At 41.2% G+C, this 24,267-nt stretch overlaps 1 protein-coding gene across 8 annotated transcripts in view; it reads left to right on the top strand.

Moving 5' to 3' along the window:
* kazna (kazrin, periplakin interacting protein a) overlaps positions 1–24,267 on the top strand; it is a 176,159-nt gene that overhangs the window by 130,307 nt on the left and 21,585 nt on the right. For 7 of the 8 annotated variants that reach the window (XM_056384870.1, XM_056384871.1, XM_056384869.1 and 4 more), the window contains one exon: positions 17,686–17,877. In XM_056384870.1, the coding sequence (XP_056240845.1) occupies positions 17,686–17,877 (192 nt within the window). Of the gene's footprint in view, positions 1–857; positions 2,190–17,685; positions 17,878–24,267 lie in introns of those variants that run through there. The other variant, XM_056384875.1, reaches the window with a different exon arrangement.

Raw genomic sequence — 24,267 nt, 5'->3', positions numbered from 1 at the left:
TTTGAATGATTCTCAGATGTCACACTGCAGAGGAGCCAATCAAGTTTTGATTGACTTGGAAATAACAGCAATAAGGATTAAAGGCACTTCTATCTCTCGCTCCGTGTGTGTGTGTGTGTGTGTGTGTGTGTGTGTGTGTGTGTGTGTGTGTGTGCGTGTGCGTGTGTGTGTGTGTGTGTGTGTGTGTGTGTGTGTGTGTGTGTGTGTGCATAGCATTAGCTAGATAAGAAACAGTCAAACAGGGTTCACAGTTTTGTGATTTGGTGCTTTTCTGGTCTGTGGGGAGTTATGGGGGCTCCAATGGGCACATCTAATTAATCATGGGTCAGTAGTTAATTATTCTTGATAGATACATTAAAACAAATATTAGATTTGAATTAAATCCATGTTTCTCAACCTGCATTGTTTTGCCACACTGTAATAGAGGCAGGTTCTGAAAGAATATTTCTATAAATCGGGGTTTGAAGTGGCCTTGTTGATTAATGGAGCTTGAGAGAATCTGGACACAGCACAGGCCACCAGGAGGCCAGCGGGGGGGGGGGGGGGTCCTGTTACTGCAGTACAGTGTGGGTGGACTCATTTTATTTTTGCAGCAGTGCACCAGCTGTGTGGCCCACATACTGAATGTAAATATAAAACAATATGGAATTGTGAGGTGGGGAATCTTTTTCATAATGAATTGTTCCATTTGAATGTGGATTAATCACTTGCTAAAATATTATTCATTCATAACAATACGCACTGGTAATATTTAGGGTGGCATACAAAAGGCTGCACAGAGAACATGGTTTCACTCTTAATCACTGTATTGTCGTGAGAAAGGAAAGAAACAACTTCAGGATACAATCCAATCAGTCTTTGATCTGCACTGCTATTTTACCTTCGTTATAACTGCGTCTGTATGTGCACTTAAATTGTGGGGATTACATTATTGGTCTGACTCATCATTCTGCTCACTTTAAGAGGTTTTTATCTTTGTCCTTGCAGGCAAATTAATAAATCTTCATGAATACATAGGCTTATCACTTTTCTTTCAAATCAGGGCTTCTTCTGTCTGACTACACAGATGTCATCAATCCTTCACTCACCTGCCTCAAAACACGTGACATTGCAAGGATACAGAGATGCGTGAACAAATTGCATACACCTCCATCTGCACTAAAACTGTTCATTGAGTCTGTTTGCTTGATTTACATGCCAACCAGAGGAATTATAACTATGTAATTAAACTAAAATCTACAAGGCTTTGAAAGATAGCTGTTACAATGAAAGGTAAACATATCCAGTTTATTACAATTTCAAAGGGAGCTGTATTTTAATCCACTCAATGACTACAATATCCTGTGTGTATTCCATGGTTGTAGCTCTAAATCCATCCATTATTGTGTTGCTAAGGCTCCTACTTTACTCTTTACTACTCCCTTAGTTTGTATGTTAGTAAAACATGTGGTGAGACAGCCTTAAAAAAAAATACCAGCAAAAGGTGTTTTGCTGAAAAAAGCATAATGAAGGTAAAAGCAAGAAAAAAACTTCACAAAACATTTTTCATGTGCAAGTGTTTCCCACTGCAGGGGTCACTTTAATAGCGCTCAAGGTGTTCATGATACCTTAAGTGTTTTTTTTTTTTTTAAAGGTATTAGGTTACTGAGACCCTCGGGCAAGTCAACAGCTGGCAGACCTGTTGCTGCGTAGCCTGCTGGTGTGAGACTACACACACACAACGACACACACCTGCCTGTAAACCCACACCTTGGATTGGCTCCTCCCCTCATTGGTGCGTGTCTGTGTGTATGTTTGAGTTATGTGGGAAAATCATAGTGACAGCGTCACCGAGTCCCCCCCCCCCCCCCCCCCCTTACCTAGAAAACCATTTGAGTTGAGGGGGAGGGGCTGCACTGTATTACTGAACGCATGGGAGTTGCCTTGAACAGGTACACTCAGAGAGGGAAAGACACAGCAGCAGCTCCTGGATGTACTTCCTGGTGTCAGCTGAGCCTGATTTTAGCGGAGGAAAAATAAAAAAAAGGTCGTGACCACAGTCAGAGCCGCTTGAGAAAGGAGGATTTTTGGACTTTTTCCCTTGTGTCTGCCCTGAAAGTCTCCAGCACCTTCCTGACAGATCCTGGAATCCTCTGGAAAACCCGCCTCGGAGGAGGGGATGAAGCCCGACGCGGAGCAGGGAAAGTCTGGTGAGTGAGTGGGAGTGCAGCGGCTGCTTTTTTATGAGTTTCAGTCCTGCACTTTCAAAAGTTTTGCAGTGAAAAGCCAAAGGTGGATTGTTCAGTGTCTTTTCTGGAGCACAGAGCCCACGAGGGAAGATCTGTCTTTCCTGAACAGCGACGCGTTCACGTGTTGGCAGGTGTCATGACTGATAGTGAGTCACTCCGTCACCTGTTTCGGTGATGAGCCGTTGGGAGACTTTAACCCCAACTGACTTCAGAGTTGTTGTTATTATCTGAACACGGGGGCAGAGACTGAACCATTAATTGATTATTCTGCAGTCAGTTCTGCTTAATGTCAGTTTGGACTAACGCTCTTTTCCCAACTGATTTGCAAAGGCTGAGCTGGTAGAGACGTGTGTTTTTCAGGCATCTGCAGACATATGGTTGCTAATGTGGTGATCCAACCTTTGACCTATAAAAACATAAAAAGAAATGTCACCATGACTCTTACTGACTTGTGCTTATCAGTGAATAGACCACAGACCACAGACTTTGTACAGTGAAGCTCAAACAGCAGTGTTTTATGTAAAGAAAGTTTTGTGATCTATTTCTATAGTCAACACTGCTCAGGGGTTGTCACATTTTACATTCACACAGGAAGTTCGCTGCTGTATCAGCCGGGCTGGTTTCACACTATTCTAGCGGAAAAGCATTAAATTACAACAGTTGACAAATGTTGCAGTTGTGAGAACAACTGCAGTTTTTTTTTGGTTTTGTTTTGCTTCCAAATACCTGCATTTTATCTGTATACTGGTAGTTCACCTGCTCTTCACCCTTCAACTAAAAATAGCCAGAACACAGAGGTAAAAGTTCACAGAACAGGACAGTTGAGCTCTGTGTTTTCTGGTTTAGCTGTGAAGAACTTTTAGTGCTAGCAACTGAAATGTGGTGTAAAAGTGGTCAAACTGTGTTGTATGTTTTTTGAGCTTTTTTTGTCTTGTCTTTCAAGCTCAACCTTGAGGTGTGGTGGTGACACAGTTATTGCTTTTAAAGCAAAACAAACACCTGGAGGCCGTGGATGGCTGTGTTTGCCTGTGTGGTTATGAATTTGCAATTGTGGTCAGTTACTCACCTTTCCGTCTCACATTTCTATGTCAGCCTCTGTGATTCCTGGTCCGTCTTTACAAACCGGAATTAGTCATGCACTCGTTTTTGCTTGTAACCATAGCAGCAGATTTTGTAAAATCCTACCTGCTGTAGTTCAGTTCCAAGCAGAATAACGGACAAATGTTCAGGTGTTGATCATCACTGTGTTAAATTCACATCAAACTCCAGCCCCCTCAGCTCTGCCTGGCCTGCCAGTCAAGAATCGACACCCAAAAATCATTTCGGATTGCGTTGCTCCTTTATGCCGCACGGCTGTCACTCACAGGGAAAGCAGTGTTTTTCAGATGAGTGACATGATGTCAGAGTGGGCTTAACCCTGTGGATTAACACCTTCTGTGAACCAGGCGGTGAAACAGAAGCTGTTGTTGGTTTCCACTGGACAGCCTGTTGATGTCTGACTGACCTGAGGATCAGGTCGGGAATGCGGACGTGTACCTGTATTTATATGCATCTGAGTGCGTACATACATCCATCTGTGCATATATGTCAATCAGCTCAGCATAATTGCGAAAGCAGCTGAGTTTGGTCCTGGCTGTATAATTGCCTTCTTTTTCTGACTGTGCTGCAAGTGATTGCAACAAGCATCTCCCTCGGGTGCTAGCTGGTTTCTTCCCATTGTGGCAGACACATAGACAATTTGGAAGGAGTTAAAGATAATCAGCTGCCTGTCAGAAACAAGTCAGAGTAATGGTAGAGCAGCTATAATAATAATGGGACATGCAAAGTCAGTTTAGCCACTGCTTTCTAAGAGCATGGAGTAATTATGTATTTCAGTGAGGATGGACTGATTGGAGCTTTTATTATGTCTGATCTAGCTCTCTATTTGAACACCTCAGTGCCTAATCACATTTATTCTACAGCCAAACTCCCATTAATTTGGCTGCTTACTTTGTCACTGTCACAAACCAAATTCATCTCACTGTTGGCTGCTGTTTTCAGGCGCTGTCCATCCCTCCTCAGCTCATCAAATATACATGGATGGATGACAGAACTTGCTCGCTGCAAGTCATTGAAAAGGTAACTCACATTTGCAGTGACGGACCTTTCAGTCTTCCAGCTTTATTTACTGAGGCTGTCAGCAGAGGCCCTGCTCATTTTGAAAACTAGGAACAAATGTAACTCCACAACCATTAGCTACATATTTCACTCCCACAATCGTATTGAGTTTCTGAAGAGGTGACAGGACCGTTTTTGGCACCTCCATACTCTAATTTGTCTGCCAAATCATCGTTGTCATCTTGGCTTTACTTTTCTAGGTGACAGGAGTTATTTTTGGCAACAGAATATGTTTGTCGATGTGTGTGTTTGTTTGATTTTGAAGGAGTGCAGGGTTTCGTCAAAGTGGTAGAAGCTACCTTATATAGGTACGCTGACTGGGTGTGTGTGGATGAGTCCACACACACACACACACTGATGAAATATCCATGGTGACACAGTGACTGCCCTCCCATTTGGCTCAGACGATGCTGTTATGCTGTTATAAATAACAGCATCGTTAGCCTTAAGCACCGAAGGTCATTTCTCAACTATATGCACAGAAACACACGGACACACATACAAACTCATCACACTTACTCTGCCTCACACGCATGGACACATTCAAACACTTCTTAGATTCCTGTCTCAGCTAATCTGTCCATCCATCTAATAGAATGGACAGGTTGAATTTGAATACGGTTTCTGTGTGGGGACTGGAATGAGACAGACTCACATAAATTGTTGCTTTGTGATCCATTTGATTCTCACTCATTCACAACAAGACCTTTCTCTGAAAATAACCAGCACAGCTCATCAAGCATAACCATGGCAGCAATGCCCGGCCTGATGCAACCAATTAACATTCTCATCATGTCTGGTATAAGCAGTCCAGAATAAAACCTCAACCAGCAGCTCCTATCCGGAGGAGCCACCTTAGTAAGCCAATTCATTAACGCACCAACTCAGACAGCAATGTATACACAATTAGTTATCCCCCCAAATAAGCAAATAGTGCACATTTATGCAATTACAATATCCTAGAGAGGTCTCATTGTGTTTTCTAGCGGCATTTATTTGTCAACTGAATGCATACTAATGCAAAACACTGGAGGATGATAAATAGCATGGAGCTAATAAGATCATGAAGGAGGATAGCTGCCATCCTGCACCTTCATTATCACTGCTGCCAAAGGGCTGCCATTTTGTCTCTTTTGCAGTCTCACACTCCTCCACTTGTATTTTAATGGCTCCATCCATCCATCCATCCATCCATCCATCCTCGTATCTACCAGCTATCTCATCTTCCATCCAACCATCCCTCATGACCTGACCAGCACCTCCTCCAGTTTCATGGAAACTCTGCTGCTAATCTCCATGACCAAGAAATTCGAAAAGCTGTTCCGTGTATCTGTCCATCTGCAGCCTCAGAAGGACCGTAATCTCACTGTTAGTGTTTTTTTTTTTTTTTTACATCATATATGGGAGACAGACTTAAAAACAAATGCATTGTTTTGGCAGGTTACTGTGGATCCGGCACCAGTACAGACTGTGAAAATGAGAGAGAGGGGTGGTTATGTAACTCTGTAACAGAACATCAAAAATGAAGATGGTTGTAAATCTCTCATGCTCAGTCCACCAAAGAAAAATACTGTTTGTTTGCTTTTGTAGTTCCAGTAACTGCGTACGGTGAGCTCCGTTCGCATCTTTGCGCCTCTCAGAAAACAGTCGTGCAATCTCTGGCCAGTGTGGCTGATGCTATCCACAGACAAGCGAGAGGGTTTTAAGCCGGCAGACGCAGATCGTGGTGGAATGCGGCTGAGATTACTGCCTATCTTTCTCTCTGATCAGTTTTTTTGCTCACTGTCGAGCTCGGTTGTAACCCCACTCTCGCACAGTTCAGCCCCCATTACTCCAAGGACCTGAAGCATGAAATAGGCTTGCCAGCATGTGGATGTCAGATTCTGTGATGTTAAATCAGAGACTGCTTGATCGACACTGGCTGACTAGAAGGGAGGGAGTTATGCCCTGAGTGACATCGTCATTTAAATACCTTTGATCTGAATTAATTGCGACGGCCTCGAATTCGATAGAATTCAGATTATAATTTGTTTAGTGAAAGCATCTAGCCATGCTAGGACAGACGTCATCAAGGCTGAAATAATTACTTGATTTATTGATACTCATTAATCAAAGCAAAAATCTTTCCTGGCTCCAGCTTCTCCAGTGCGAGGATGTGCTGCTTATCTCAGTTTTATATTATTAAATCAATATTTTGGGGGTTTGAACTTGCAAAACAAGCAATTTGGAAACATCACATTTTGGCTGTGGAAATTGTGAGGGCCTCCCATACATTCACCACCGTGTTAACAGCGTCAGTCTCCACACTCACCTCTTTGTAATCGTTCAACCCTGTCATCTCCTCCGGCGACACAGGGAGATTGTTCTGCTCATGAGAATCGACTAGCTAATCCAGAGCAAAGCACTCCCAGCCGGAGCAGACACTGCAGGCTGCCTCCATCAGTCAGAGCTAAGGCGTTGCTATCGTCATGAGCCACTGATGAATATGCTATCAGTGGTCCATAAAGATGAGTGTGTGCGCGCGTGTGTGCAAGACAGACACGTGCTCTGACGTTTATTAATGACTCCAGCATCTCATCCAAGATGAAAGGCTCTATGAAATATAATTTGGCAATATGCCCCGAATGACGTGCGCAAGGAACAGATGTATAAGTGTGCACGTGTGCTTTCACCTGCATGAGGACCTGCATGTCGAAGTCACACATTTTGCCTTTGCTGTCCTGCTGGCACATTTTGATCACCTCACTTTAATGTGTGACGATCACTCCTTTGTGTTTAACACTACAATAATATTCAATCACTCAAATCACAGACCAGATGCAACCAACTTAAAAAGATCAGGACGTTTTTCCTCATCTACAGCTGAAGTACAGTATTTCTATCCTTCATGCTGACCGTGTTCAGATACAGGCAACTATTGGTTTCCATTCATTTCTGTATGATAAGAAAGTTAATCAGCAGATCTTTGACACTTGCTTGAGTTGTGTAATTCAACATGAACATCAAGTCTGCATTCATTTTTGTCAGTGTGACAGTTGTGTTGCAATGCAGTTTAAATGCAAATTGATTTTAGAAGTCTGCACTGCATTACCTCAACTTTTTCAAAGATGAAAGCTGACCTGATGTTTAGTGTGATGAATTACACAACTCAAACAAGTTGACAAGACCATGACTCGAGTTTCATACTGTGCAGAAATAAGTGGAAATCAATGAAATGTCAAATTTCTATAATACAGCAGTGTGGTCAGCAAAATGTTATGATGGAAAGTATATGCTCTGCAGTGTATTGCACTTGAAAGAGGGCATATGTCCAGATAGTGTGGTTAAGTAACAGACAAAGTCAAAAAGGTAAAATGATTTGTAATTCAGCTTGTCCAGTGATGTTTTTTTGTCCTGAGGACACACAGATTCCTTTAGGACAGAATGGTCAGATAACAGCTGCTGACTGTTTGTATATACGCCTGCAAAGGGCAAACATTAATCAGTACCCCAACATGCACTCAGTACTGTGTGGTTGTGTGCAGATACCTCTCTGAGTGTGTGTGTGTGTGTGTAGGAGAATGTTTCACATGAATAAAAATCTTGTCCCTTTATAAGTATTTTTGCATTTGAGAATAAATCCATGCAATCGACGTACTCCCTGCGATATAATCGTTACAGGGAAATGGAACCATGTCGGAGGACGTGCATCAGCCTGAGGGCACTCTTGCAGTTAGCTTCCTATAGAATAACAGTGCTGATTCTCATAGATGTTATAGGAGGAGTAGCTGTTGCTCTATCACAAGGACTAAAGAGGCAACAGGAAGCTTAGAGAATGAACCTGAGGACCAGGGGTTGAGACATGTTGTCTTCTGTGTATCAGAAGTCAAGAAATAATACTCCTTTACGGATAAATAAGTAAATCAGTAATTATTAAGTATTATTCTCTTTAACAAGGATAATAAACAGGGTTCGTAATTACAAAGTACAGCATGGCGATTCTTTTATTTCTTACTTACCTTGGCAGCAGCCCCCTGATTTTGAATTTGGCAGGAGATTGAAGTTCACATGGCTGAAAGTGTGTGATGAGCTCCACTGCTGCTGTGTGAGCATCCTCTTTGGCTCATCGCTGCGGCTTACAGGGAAAATTTTTGTCTGTTTTTGCTTTTATGTGAATTTGGTTACAAAAAGAATGATGGAAAAAAAAAATCAGCTGAAAAATCTTAATCACGTCAGCATGAGTGCTGTAAAATCAATAATTTATTTATTTTAGGTATTTTCAAAGGAGTGCTGTGAGGGGTGAAGCGGTGTGGCATCCCTGAATGGGTTTCAGAGAGAATCTGTTTGAATGTCATTATTCAAGCAGGGCCACAGCTGAATTGCCAAGTCCAAAACAAATAAGAGGATGTGGGCTGTTCGCCTCCCATCATGAAAGCACTTGCTGCTCACATTCTTGACCCCGACTGCTCTTTCATTCCCTTCTTTTATTTAAAGCATTCCTGATTTGGGTTGTTTTTTTTTGTCCTGCACAACTGTGGCACAACATGCTTTGCGTCGAAACTTAAGTGTTGCCGTACACAGACTCATTCATCTTTGGAGGACAAATGATGTTGGAGTCCAGCTAGTGGTGCACTTCCCTACAGCTTTTTCCTGTGATTAAATATGACATTTTTCATGAAGATATATGTGGATGGAATCGATTATGTAGAACTGAAGCTCAGGTCTCAGTCCGGCGTCCAATGATGTGTTGATTTTCTCAGCTGATGGGATACATACAGTAATTGAAGCAGTACATACACATAATGTATCTAAATTGGACAATTATTATATCAAGGAAATATCCTATCAAGATTTTCTAAAGTTAGTGCGGCTGCTCCATTATTTACACGTTATTTATCAGTCTGCATACATACGTGTATAATATGTCCATTATAGCATAGCATGTGTGGTGGAGCGGGGTCGCCTGTCACAGCAGCAGCATCTATTTTGCCATCATCTGCTCTATACTGTGTCTCTGTGTCCTCACTCTGCGAGCTGGCTGAGTGAGAATTCTGCGGGAACAATAGGCCCGTTAATTGATTTTGTCTCCAGTAACAGGCAAAAATTGAACCCCACCCCATCTTTCCCTCCCACTAGCTCTGAAGAGGGAGAACCAATCTAAAAATTTCCTCCCTCTAGACACTTGTGTCATTCCCTATCAATTTTCAACCTCCAATCCCGTTCCAGCCAAGTCCAATTTCAGCTGCCTTGTGGCCACTGGACTCTTTGACAGATTGCTGGACCTTTTGCAACTTTGGTTTCTGAATCCTGCTGGTTTTGTAGAATTGGCAGAGGAGGAACTGGAGGAGGGTAGAACGGTACAGGATGAGAGAGTTTGTGGGAGTGACAGACGGAGACAGACGGAGAGAGGGGCCACTCACGCCCCAGAGAAACGTAACGTGTTCCTGAGAAGTGAGATGCACTGCTTGTAACGACTGGCTGGTCTTTGTGGACCAAGAGAAAAAGCAATGTTAAAACCTTAGTGTCTAAAAAGTGTTCTCACACAGTGGGAAGATGCCTAAGTCATTTTTTGAAGAAAGGACTTTTTTTATCCTGAGACGTTTAATGTCTTCTTTGTGTTATTAAGTCCACGTCATGAGGAAAGGATGACAGATTTTGTGTCCCCAGAGAGGAGCTGATATTTTGGAACAATTTCATGACTGTTTTCCACCGTACCAAAGCTGTCACACAGAGGCTGCGGGATTATTTAGGAAGACAGTCTCGCCATTTTGCTTAAATCATACAAATAGGAAATGACACTGATCAGATTCATAATTCACTGGTACCAACTGCATGTCAGCTGATGCATGGACGCTATTATGCAAATGCACACATTCATGTAGTCATTTACATCAGTGGCAGAGGATGGAGACTTTATTTACTGTTTTTTCGTTGAATCATAAAAGAAGGAAACAGAACAGAATGGACGCAGGGATGGAGACGGGGGGTCAGTAAATGCAAATAATTCTTCGTAGATCGAGTTAGAGACAAAGATCAGTCGTTGTTTGTCAGTTTAATCCCTGTGGCATTTCACCAGCGCATAAGACTTCAGTCAGACAAACGCATTAAGCTGGTACTATTTAAAGAAACTCCCTCTTCACAATTTTGAGTATAGTACCAGAAAAACACAAAACATCACGGTGATACAGTTTCTAGCTAAACTGCGAATGCAGAAAAAGATTTGCTTTTCTGCGAATTCTTTGTGAATGCTGCATTACAAGACCTTTATTGATGTATTATGTATTCATTCTATCCATCCATCCATTATCTACACCGCTTATCCTTGGAGCCAATCCCCGCTGACACTGGGCGAGGGCGGGGTAACACCCTGGACAGGTCACCAGTCTATCACAGGGCCGACAAACAGAGACAAACAACCACTTTCGCACACACTCACACCTATGGGCACTTTAGAGTCCCCAGTTAACCTAATGGGAGGAAGCTGGCGTACCCAGAGAGAATCCACTCAGGCACAGGGAGAACATGCACATCCACACAGAAAGGCCTCAGGCCCCGGGGTTCCAACCCAGAACCTCTGGCTGTGAGGTGACTGCACTGCTGCACTATTCATTCTATGTTCTCTTCATTAACTGTTCCTTTATCTTCCCGTGGAATATTATTTTCATTTTACTGAGAATAGTCCTATTTCATTTTATTGCATTGTTCTTTTTGTAGTGACTTTTTAGAACAGCATGCAGTCAGACAACCAGACAAGTTGGAAACAAACCAGCAGTTTGGCCAAATCTATTAAAGAAAAAAAGAGAAAAAAGGTTAAACTGTCCATTATAAGGGGCACCACATTTAACACCAGCATTTAAAGCTAAGAAATTCTGCAACTAAATAATTAAATTTCAATGGAATCGCTTTGTGCTGTTCATCAATAGCAAGCCGTCCTGACAGTGCTGACCTTTGAGGGAACAGAAAAGAAGAATCCAAAATGGAGGACTCTTGAAGATAACCTCTTCTGTCGGAGTATAAACTTTTCCACAAAAGAGGAATGGCTTGTAGACAGTTATGAAACAGGAGTTGATGGCACAAAAAGGCTTTTGAATACGCTGTGTGAACTTATTTTGTTGTTTGAGACCGAGCAAGCTAGCTCCAAGCACTTTCTTTCTTCAGCAACTGAAGGAAATAGCTTCTCGTGCTGAAAACAAAATGTCAGGGAGGAGTAAATGGCACAGTATAGAGCAAATAGAAAGAAACCAGGAGAACTATCATTACGTGCTTGCATAGCTTAGCTAGCTCACCAGCTATAGTAGTTAGCCCTGCAAGTACTCCCTATATCAACAAGCTTCTAGCACCACAGTGACATGCAGACATCACTGGTATGACCGTATGAAAACAACGTGACCATGCTGAAGAGGTCACTCATAGTGATGAACCTACAGAGAATTGCAGCTCCCTTGGCTTTTCAGCTCATTGTCCTGCAGTTTAACTGTTTGCATGGCGTCATCTTCGGCCACAGCAAACGGCTCTAAAAAAAAAACCCCCCACAGTACGCCTGCTGACCACCAAACCACAGACAGACACAGCAAGAGACTAGCTGGCGAACATGGTGGATATTTAGCAGGTATAAAGCCAGATATTTCCTTCAGGAGTTGGCGGAGATCAGAAACAGAGTTAACAGCAACACTGTTCATTTATCAGGTGGCCCAGAACACAGGTCGAAAGAAATGATAACTGCTGGATGTGTAAATAAGCAGCTATCTACTAACTTGTTGACCACATCGACTGAAAAGATAGTGATAATGTTCTCAACTTGTTTCCGCAGGTTGGCCTCTTGATTCTACCTCAGACTTGATTTGACCTTCAGCGCTGCGGTAGTTTGCGCTCACAGTTTTCCAGTGCAATAAGTGATTATAACAGATAATTGGTGCAGCCAGACTTGATTTTATTGTAACTGTTGGTTTGTTTACATCCTCTCTGATCATTGGACTACTTGTGTTTCTTGCCCTGTATGACTTTGCCTTAGCAATAGGCTAAACAGTGTCCAAGACCTCAGCAGGTGGGAACAGTGTTATCACAGCTGATGGAATGAATGGCCAGAACTACAAAAATCAAACCCAAGCTGTAATAAAGCTTATATATCCTTTAAGTGTAGTTATAAATATGTGCCGTACTGAATGTCAGACTTATGTGGTAGCTGTCACTTTGGAGCAAAAAAAATCTGCTGCCTCTGCCAGCCCGTGGGAAACAGGTGGTGCTGAAGGTAGCAAACATCCAACCCTGTTACATCCTCTCATCCCTGCTTGTGCTGTGGTTGTGATGGCAACAGAGTACACCTCTGCAAAATACAACACAACCCTGTGTTGTCAAACTTTTCTGTGTGCTCACAATCCTACACTCTGACAGAAATATTGTTTTTTGTTTATATATGTTTGAGAAGTAATTAAGGCCAGAAGGTTTTTGTTGACAGTTGTGCGGGAGTGCAGCTAAAAACAGCCTTGGTTGAGATGGGTAATATTTGATGGCGGTTGCTGTGGTGAATGCTTTCACGAACACACTCTGAAAAAATTGTATTCTTATTTACATTCTTTTCCTCTCAGGGCTACTTTCTTTTTTACAATTCAACAAAAAATTACCCAAGGTCCATGTTTAATATGAATGCCAGCCAATTCTTTTGAATATTGTTCTGTTTTCCTTTTGCTTTGAAGTCAAACATTTTCATGCATGTTTTTTGAGATGTTTTTTTAGTGGCTTCTCTTCACCATCGTGTTGCACCGGCCATTTTATAGGCTTTTCTTAACTTGTTGAATGCTGTTTGCAGCAGAGTGCAGTATCATACACAGTTAACAGGAATGTTTTTGTTTATATGCACTATATAAAAAAAAATCAAATGTAAATGTCAAGCAAAACTTAATGCTTGAACAAGTAACAAGATAATTAAGTCAATTTGCATATACATGAACATGCTGAATTATGAACCGTACACTTTCAGTGTGACGAAGGTTGGCAGCCATTGCACCGAGGACCCTCCACAAAAGAGCTGTATGGAGTCCTGGGAGGGAGAGCTGGAGAGATAGCACTTATCAGGAAGCTCCCACTCTGACTGTCATTTGTGCTGCAGAGCTACACAGCGCGCCTCTTGCCGACCTGGAGGCTATGCGGACATTGAAAAATAGGTGGCTGTCTTCACGTCCCCCTCCACCAACACCCCCCCACACACACACACACACACACACACACACACACACACACACACACACACACACACACACACCCTCAACCTCTGACAGTCTTATCTAGAGTGCTCCAGCACCATACTCGCCTACAGAAAGCTGGAGAAGACAATAACATATCTGCTTCCACCTCACGCACTCTGCTAATAACTACTGTGCCATATTTAGACAGTTAATCGAGTGTTTTCTCTGATAGATGTTGAGTGTCCTCTTGCTGGTAAAGTGCAGGAATTCAACCAAACAAACAGGTTTGAATGGAGACCACCTGGTTGTTTTATTCCAAGTGTTTTTGGCACATAACTGAGTCAGCAAGGGTTTAATTGAAGTCGGGAAGCAACAGTATGAGGATGTAAAATCCAAATCTTCTCCATATTTTTCATAGGCTTATTTTTATCATCACGTATCTCTGTCTTCATAAATATTTGAGAGCTTTGAGAGACAATGGTGAGAATCGGTATATTTGTGTGCAGCATGTTCTCTACATCATACAGATGTAGCATACACACAGTTGGCTTCAGCTTGAAAGCAGGGATTTGACTGAGGTATTTTCTTTTCTTTCACAAGAAAGAGTCACAAAATAAATCTGAGGGATTGTGAGGTGATGCTATAACAACTCATCGGAAATTTGACAGCACATTTTTGTGAGGAGTCACAAGCCCAAAACCACTGGTTTCATCTCTATGCAATCCAATACATATTATTAGCTTATCATTTTTTGAAACATGAAATGTTTATCTGAAAAGTAACTATAGGTTTAGGGTTTGGGTTACTATAGTTGTCAGATAAATGTAATGGGGTGAAAAAAGACAACATTTCTAACTGAAATGTAGTGGAGTAGAAATAGTAAAGCTGCCTTTAATTCAAAGGAGAAACAACATTTGAAAAGACAGCAATGAGCAGAATGAATTCAGGATGTAAGTGGAGGTGGTGGATAAGATACTTCATCTTTGCTTAAAGGCAACTCAGCAAGTATAAGTTTTTAACTGGAATTGAAGGGTCAGAGTTGGGCTGAGTTTTCTGTCGAGCTCAGTGATGCATAATTACTACAGTAAATGCTGTTTCTCTATGATTAATATGGACAGTTTCTATAGCAGACACCAATAGGCAGCCAATTTACTATGTAACGTGTCCCCCCATTTATAGATTCTACACATCTACAGCAATTTGTCTCACAATTGGGAAAACTGCTGATGAAAGCCAGGATGTATGTTTATTCTATAAGGGAGTGAGGGTCATATCAGCCGTAATTGTTAGCCAGTGTTTATGGGCTGGCTATTAGAGATAAAACCCACATTTTCAGTCTCCTGTCCCTTATCTATGACTCCCTATTTTGCTGCCTTTGCGCAATCAATGCATGCACACTTCATGAATAAGTATTCAAATTGAGTATGCGACTATTATAAGATTTTTAAACACCAATGAACTGTATCTTGTGGTCATGTCTTTCCAGAATGTGCCACCTCTCTGGTTTGCCAATAAGGGTGTTGCTGCTTCAGTTGCTCCGTAAAATGTGGCTCTATTATCGGGTCCATTAAGTATACCTCTGCGTAATGACACTTCACACACTGACGTTTTTCTCTCGACCCTTCTCCTAATAACCCCTTTTACATTTCATTTTCATTATTTAGCGTGCAGCCCTTTTCCTCAGTCAGTCAGTGAACACAAATTAACACACTCAAAAGCCCAGGGAAGCGGATATACCTACAGCACAGGCGGTGAACTAGTCTTAAAGGTGAGGGTTATGGTGGGAGCTAAAGTGTGAGTAAAACAAAGGTGCACACCCCACATGTCCTCCATTTTAGTTTGTAGTCACAGTTTTATTGTAGTCTGTGATGTCCGTATGCAACGTATCAATCACAGCTGTAGCTGCAGGAGGGGGAGAGGGGAGTATAACACAGAGTCAGCTGTAAGAGGAGCGAAGCCTGACCTGTTGGTGCCATGATCCAACCACAGGATGAAAGATAGATGTGTCATTCATATAGTAGGTGTCAGTCAGTCAGTAACATACTACAACAATGAATGTGTCACTGGTGACATTTGATACTCTGAATGTTTTTGAGAGTGACAGAAAAGACGTGAACATCTCTACAATGTCCACGCAGTGAATACTGGGTTTGTGAAGTTTATCGTTTATTCAACACTAAGGCAATAATTTAGGCCATGGTTGGAGTATTGGAACAATATATTAGGTATTTTGTATTTGCAGAATAACAGAAGCACCCTCTATAGATGACAGACTAGTGCCTTATTTTTATAGAAAGATCCTCTGTGTAATCAACTGTGGGCAAATTTAACCAAAATGTTATTTTAACTTTTTTACTAGTCTTGATAAACTAAACTCTTGCTTGCAGACAATGTTTTTGTTTTTTTTTAAATAATGACATTTCCTTTAAGGTAAGTGTAAAACAGTTTCCAGTGTGACCCATCCAATTTTTAGGACACTAGACAGGTTGACTAAATATTGACAGATGTGGTGTTAGTGTTAAATAGTCCCTCCATTGTACTGGCAACATTTCTTCTGTCACAGCTATTCAAATTTTGAGCAAATCTATCAAAACGACCATGATGATGGTGAGGTGAGACTCTTCATCAGGTCACAGAGTCTGTTGGGTCACAAGGTCTGGTGTAATTCCAGTCTGCACTTAGACGCAAGATTCAAACTTAACTGCCATAAGCACAGAGAGGTAGTTTCACAGTGCACAGACTTTCTTAGTTTGCTGCCCACCCCCTGAAGTACATAATTATAGAACTTAACAATAAAGGGCTCAGTTATTGCCACTTTGAAGTAGAGAATACTGGACTTTAATGGTCTAACATTGTTTAGTGGAAATGTAAAGTTATTCAACATATTCAAAATGATCACTTACACTTTTCTTAATCATGCCACGGTGTAATAACGGTGAAAAACACTGTAAAATGGGCAATGTGAGTTAACTTACTGTATGAGAGGATTATTTTACTGATACTAAGCAGAATGCAAAGCATTTGCTGTTTTGCTGAATTGGCTAACATCGCTGGATAAGCACTTCTGGCTCTGTATGTTGGCTCATACTTTACATTTTCACACTTCAAAATAATCATCCGCCTTGAATGTGTCTGTTTTTGACATATTCTGTCTCCTATTCTCAGTTCTGCCATTCATCTCTGATTGATTTTTATTTTTTCAGACAGTAATATCGGAGCTGGGATATGAAGAGTATGAAGTGTGATTTATGTGAGGCACTTGATAGTGGAGCCATGTGAGATGGGGCTGAGCAGTTTCCCCCAGCCCCCCACCCCCCCTCTCTGCCCTGAGGATGCATGAAATTGAGTAGAAGGACTCTACTCATTCTTATATAAATTACTCTCCATATGCTCCACCTAGACAAGCACATTCAGTGTGCAAAAAAGACATATTTTTAGATTGAATATTTCTTTTTTTGAGCATTTGAGGGTTGAGAAATTGAAGTGTGACATCTGTCTGTTGTGGCTTGTTTTAAAAGCGAGTGAAGTTCTATCTCTGCTGCTGCTACTTTAAAAGCACTTTGAAACATTTCCAGTGGTTCAGATTGTGAGGCAAAATCAATTCTCTCTGCTGCTGTTTTCATTTTATTGTTTGCTTCTTTGCAACAACACCGGGGAGGAGCTTTGTAACGCACCAGTCGCTGAATATTAAATGGATACACCTCATAATTCTTCACAACACAGAGCAGGTTCAATAGGAAGCTTCAAAGACAAATTTCATTATAATATTAATGCCTTGTCTCTACACATCTACTGGACCCCACATACCCCTATGATGCTCATTACCAGCAGTAATTTGGCACTGCTGTTATCTCAATTACAAATGAAACCATAACCTCCTATGGTGGTGTTAAATCGATTTTGCATTTTAGACATAACCATTTCCTCAGTCGTGTTGCTATTGAAAGCAAATGTACCTGTATGAGATTGGATTTCATTATGCATATGACCCTTCCCTAGCTACTGGAATTACATTTTTACTGAGGTTTAAAAACGGATTCACTGTTGAAGCTCAAAACCACACACATTTTTCCTAAGAATATTTTGGGCCATGATTTGATGTCAGCCAGGTAAAACTTTCTTTCTTCTCTGTGTTGTAGTCCTGCTGCGTGAGGAGGTGGCCCAGCTCCAGGAGGAGGTGCACCTGCTCAGGCAGATGAAGGACATGTTGAGTAAGGACCTGGAGGAGACCCAGGGAGGCTGCTCAGCCGACGTGCTCTCCGCCACCGAACTCCGTGTGCAGCTGGCTCAGAAGGAGCAGGAGCTGGACAGAGCCAAGGAGGCCCTGCAAGGTAAGCACCTCGCCAGGGAACAAGAAGCTTTGTGTGTTATTTCTAATATCACCATTACTATAATATATGGGCAGTGATGCTGCAAGAGATAGAAGGCCCAGAGACTTTCTTCAAAGGGACGTTGTATTAGTGGGTCTTTTTTAATTGGTTTCTGAATGATGAAAGGACTTAGATGGGATGATATAATATAATTTAATAATATACACTGTCGCCCATAAAGTTAGAATAATTTTGTTTTCAGACACAATCTTCTGTTTATTCCTATTTAAATGCATCAGTAATCACTTTTGACCAGGTGCAATGATTACATTATGTGTCCCAATTACCCAGGTGAAATGAAATAAATCACATTGTCACAAGCATTTCATGGAAAGAGGTAAAAAAATATTTTATTCCAACTTTATGAGCAACAGTGTATGTTTGTATACGTATAATAGAACTTAATTTTGGACCCTTCTAATGTTCTAGTGGTCATAGTATGTGTACCACAATGTCCCTGGTTTAATTGCAGCTGCAGAGGGACCTTTGTTGCATTTCATGCTCTCTCTCTCTCTCTCTCTCTCTCTTTCTCTCTCTCTGTCTCTCTCTCTCTCTCTCTCTCTCTCTCTCCCTCTCTCTCTTTCAACATGATCTTTTATGCTCATCAAACAAAAATTTGTTGTACATGAGTCTAGAAGGCGAACAATTTGATCTCTACTTCCTGCTCAGATGTTTGAGGGGCACCTTAAAAACAGAAGAAAACACACATTCAGTGTTATTCAGAGTTAAGAAACACAATGCACAACATAGTAAAGTACACACACTAAGAAACTATTCAACAGTTAAACACATATTAATTTGCTGTAATTCACAATGAGCACGGACAATTCTATTCATTATACTGTTGCCTATATTTGTACAAGTGTGTAAATTTAGAAAGCCCTAATTTGGTGTGAGCGGGTTTGCCCTGTGAAAATTAGAAGTATGCGAAGTGGCAGCAATTCCCACTTCCTGTTCAACAGATTCTGTAATCATTTAGTTCCCAGCTGCTGGAGGTTTTCTGTTCGCTACTCCTCAGTCACGGTGAGACAAAACCCGCTGCATTGTGCTCCATAGGGCTTGGAACCAGGGCATTTTTTTTCTTGTCACCATAATGTTAACATTAGAGTCTGTAACACTGTGGTTAATGCTGCCCATTAGCTGCATTACAGACCATTAGCATGTGTTCCGCTCGAGAGATGAAGTGGTATTTGGGGGTGAGAGAGGACACTGATGCAATGACTTAAAAAAAAAAAATTGAAAAAAAAGAGTCGCTCCACACTGCAGGCAAATCACGCTGCACTGCCCACATACCCTGATGTACATACAGCACACTGGTCTGTAGAAGCTCCACTGTATCATCTGAGCAAAGCTGTATTCACAATTCAACTAAATGTTAAGTGTTTCCACCGTTAAAAGCTCTGGGATTCTTATAAATCACCAGCTGTAGACTTTAGACTAAGACTTAAGATCAACTTCAGAAAAATAAGGACTTAAGCCTTGACATGGACTTGAACTCTGTGAAGCGATTTCCTCGAGACTTCCTCTCTACAGATTTTACTTACAAGGAAAATCATTGTCACACGTTTGGTGTTTTCACCTGAAAAAAAACCAATGAAGACAGTGAGAGGCTTTGCATGGCCACATACTCTGAATATTTAATTATGAAAGCATTGCACTGAAATGTTCAAATGCTGTGTCATTTTAATGGTCAGCATTCAGAGACTTCATTCAGACTTGCATCTTGACTCGCAAATTGCTTATTTAAACTAACGTGGTGCCTTGTTTCAACTTTCAACAATAATGATGCTTTTCCACCTGAAAGTGCTCATTAGAGCACTGTGCCAAATATGGATGTTTAATTCTTTGCCAAGGACAAATATGTGGATTGAATTGAATAAATAGGAAATATTATTCTTTTAGCTGCAATGAAAGATTTGTTTTAATGTTTAAATATAGGTAAAATATACATTAACCCTCTGACAACAGGTTACCTAAAACCTTTCATTAGCAGAAGAGAGCACCTTGGACAGAGCCTTAACAATCTAAATAACCATAATGATGTTTTCAGAACTGATGGAATACCAATGTATAGTCCAAGTTCCTCTCAGTTAATGAGCAACAAGCACAGTATTTTTAGCGGTCTGCATCTGTTTTACAGATCTGAGTAAAAATGGGAACGGGGAATAGACGTTCCTATTGCCCTCACAGAGTCTGTGCACAGAGCAAAGTAATGAAGAAGTTCTGTCAGACAGTGCACAGTGGATTGCAGGCCATCAAGCAGAGATGTCATCAGCATGGCAGTGAATCATTCTTTTCAAAGACTTATTGCCCATGGAATGAGGCAGAGCACAAAACCACCATTTTGGTTTCAGACAAACCGCATGACACGCTGTCAGGGGATTCTGTTACTGCGACATATCACTTGACATTTGCAGCCAGTGTCTTTTGAAAGAACTGAACAAAAACAAAACAGAGCAGGGCAGAGTAGAACGGAGCACATCAAATAAATACTTATCTCGTCTTCAGTTGGATGTTTGGCTGGTTGAGCAGGCTGCACACTGGCTCATGCAGTCATTTGTATGACTCAGGCCTGTTAATGAAGGCCAAATTCTACCAGCCCCAGCAGGCACTCACAGTCATCAGTAGCTAATGAAAGCTTTATAAAGGGGACTTTGGTTGGCTTACAAGGTCCAGAAACGCTAAGCAGGGTGGATCTTGTCTGCAATTAAGATTGGGTATGTGGGAGGACAACAGGAAATTGGCTGTTGTCATGTTCAAGTTTGCTTCTGTTGGAGTCGGTCCAGAGGCTAACTGAGTGAGAGAACGTTCCTGTTGCTATTTGCTGTTTTGAGCCTCAGAGCTGTGTTTCAGCAATAGAGCAGAAGTTGATGTACAAGTGGAGCTTTTGGCCAGAGACTGACCCATGGAAAAAAATGACATTTGCATTCAGTGGTGAAAGTAGCAAGATTTCTGAATTATTTATATGTTTTATTGTTATTTTCTACATGACCTGCGTGTACAGCAGTAGCTGGTTCCTAACTCTTGTTGGTCCACGGTCGTTGCACTCCGTCTTCATACACTGACACAGCGGCTTGTTCCGACTTCAAGACAGCTATGAAAGGCGAGCAACAGTTTTGGCCAGTGTTTTCCTCTTATGATGTTTGCATGTGGTGGGTAGCGGCCAGTGAATTTTGGCTTTGTCCTCATCAATATTTACAGTTGTTTCCAAGCAAAAAAACATCTGTCATCCCATTGTCTTGTGTTTGTGTTGCTTTTCCAGCTGCTTCCACCAAATGCATTCATGCTCTGTGCTGCAGATACTCACACATGGTGCTGAACAGAACTGGTGATAATTGTGCTGTGTGGGTTTATTTTGATCAGGACAGCCAGCAGATTGAAATATGTGACTCTATGAATATTCTGACACCATTAAAGTCGAGACAAGACAAGTTTATTTGTGTATATTAGCATCTTAATGGGCTGTCACAGACATGTTGAGCATGAGGTTACAATGAAGAGAAAATTAAAATGGTAGTCAGGCAATGACCAAATGTTTTATGAAAAACAAACTATTTGTAAAGGTGTAATGTGTAAGATCGTGTTACTTTCTCCACCTCCATAGCATTTCACCTTCGCCCCTGTCCAGTTAATCATGTTGTTGTTTTCCCCATGTCCCTTAGAATTTATTATTTATATGTGCGTTTATTGTTGATAGTTAAAATTGTTGACAGCACTGAAACAATTTATGAATACTTGTAATGCACAGAGTATGTTTTTATTTACCTATATAAATATGAAGGCAAGGGGATACTGCATGACACATAGGTGTCAGGCTACAGCAGCATGAGGAAGGGATGATGACATCATCACAAAGGCAGAATCAGAGAATAAGGTTTATTGATATTTGGCTTGGTGTTTGGTGCAGTATCCAATAAACATATTAACAGGAAATAACAATAACAAGGTAAAATACTGCAACAGTCAAAAAGATAAATATACATAGATATGCATATTAATAAAACAATGAAAAAAACTATGTACAAAACTCCTGCTGAGCAGGATGTGCAAAAGATGACAGTATAGACAATATCTGTTCTGTGCAGGAATAATACTCCAAGGTGTTACTGTGTTACTTTCTAGGAGCTTCAGCTATCTCTGCATTTCTGTGATGCTCGTCAGCAGGTCTTTTTTTATTTTTTAGTCTGAGTTGTACCGTAACTTCAAGCTGTGGAGGAAGCTCCTCTTCTTCGTGGGTCTGAGGGCAGACTAGACGCTACACTGACTCACACAGCATCTAGTGTCATAAAGTGGTATTACAACATGGGGAGGGACACGGCTAGTTGGTTAGCATGCTCATTTCAGTAGATATCTTTGAAATACAATAGATGGAGGTCTTGGTCATGACATCATCACTGTGGCTCCATAACATACTAGTGTCAGTTCATTTTTTGAACATTTTAAACTAAAATTCTGGCCAGATCTTTCACATGGCACCTTTAAGTCCACGGCTTCTTTGCGATGGATTAGAGAAACTGATATTTTTCTTGTTCCTAAAGCCATTAACATTTGTTATCTGGTTATTTTTTGTGTTTGGAAGGTTTGCAATACAGCAAAAAAGTTGGAAATAGTTGGGTTTTAAAGTGACTGCTGGTGGAAAAAAAAACAGGCCAAATGTTCTTGAGAATACCTCATTAACTGCAGCAATTTCCATATGCTTCCAATTGATTGGAGGCAAGATGTCGACTCTATTTGATTTCCCCCAGTTTTCACAAGGCTGGCATATTGTGAACATCCCACCAAATGCTCCGACAGAGTGAGAGCAATGTTTGGAGAACTGAAGCGCCCTGGGGGTTTTTATTGAAGCGCTACCAACAATTATTGTGAAGCAGAGTAGCTTTGTGTTTTTAGTTTGTATTTATTTATTTTCCTGTGGTTCTGCTTTGGATGAAAAAGCAAAAGGCTGGAGTGATGAAGTAGCATGAAAGAAATGCATCATCCCCTCCTTTGCTCTCTGCCACTTGAGATGATACCTGTTTACTTTGGGAATAGTTCACAGAAACGGTGCCACTCCTACCTCAGTTCAGATGGTTTGCGGCTAAATTACATGCAGATTTGCCTATGAATACAAAATGGAGAACGCAGAGAGGAGCATTACTTTTCAGTCTGTTTTCTCTCCAGTTACTCTTCATTTGCTTCCTCACTTTCTCTTCCTCTGTCTCCCCCTCTGCCTTTGTTTGGTGTGATGCCCACACCATTTCAATGTTAAGGCCTGAGCTCACTCCCACTGTGTGCCAGACATCAGCCTGTTACAACTATAATTGTAATCATGGGTAATTGCCAACTCACAATTGCAGGTTTTGTTATGATGCCTGTGGGCACTCAACTCAACCCAAGAGCTACTGCTTGGAGTCATTTCATCCCCCCCACCTCTAAGTACACAAATGACAATGAACTCAAACTGTCTTGGCAATCACAGCCTAAAGTGAAGGAGTTTATAGTAACACAGCTGGACTGCTGTCCAAAATTGTTTATAAGTTTACCCGAGTCTTATGTGGACTTTCTCATCAAAGTTGTGTTTAATGAAATTTCAAAGTATGGTTGGCTCTCTCTGCTTTTTTTAATTAGCTATTTCCTCTTTGGGTAATTACTATCACTGAGGGACTCCCAGTCAATCCAGAGCTCAAATGAAAGCAGCAGACAGCTATGTATCATCAAAGCACAGTCTGCCCGCTCTGTTTAGTGTCATTTCACGCTACACCGTATTCAGAAAGCAGCTCTGTCCTTGACTACAAGGCCTTCCCTCACTAGGTGTTTAAATACCAATACACAGACACACACACATAAGTGCTGTCAAATCTCATCAGGCTACTTTACCTGATAACATTAAAGTAATTGCAGCAGTTTTTCTTTTATTTTTTAACAAATTAACTTTAAAGAAAGACTCCAATTGAATTTTGGAAACCTGGGAAAATCACTGAGGGCTGGTGTGTGTTTTTCGCAAATTTTCTGCAATTTTTTTCCTAATTTTTGGCAGAAGCTTCATCATGATAGGTAATGAGGGCAGATTTGTTTTCAATATGCACCCCAATTTATTCTAATTGGATGGTCTCAAATGAGAATGCGTGTTTGGATCACAGTGGCCCCTACTGGTAATCAAAGGTACTTCAGTAATCGGAGAGACATTGTACTAGTACCATTGTATTAGAACCTATCTTGCAGTTCTCATTTTTGCATTTGCTTGTTACAGTGTTGTTACACTGCTTGCACCTGAACAATTAGGCTCAGCCTTTCTACAAATGACAGCGCCGGTTAATTACCTCCACCAAGGAGGTTATGTTTTCACCCGTGTCTGTTTATTTGTCAGTAGTA

Source organism: Seriola aureovittata, chromosome 9 (genome assembly GCF_021018895.1).
Source record: "Seriola aureovittata isolate HTS-2021-v1 ecotype China chromosome 9, ASM2101889v1, whole genome shotgun sequence".
NCBI classification, from domain to species: domain Eukaryota; kingdom Metazoa; phylum Chordata; class Actinopteri; order Carangiformes; family Carangidae; genus Seriola; species Seriola aureovittata.
This window is presented reverse-complemented; position numbering and strand designations above follow the sequence as displayed.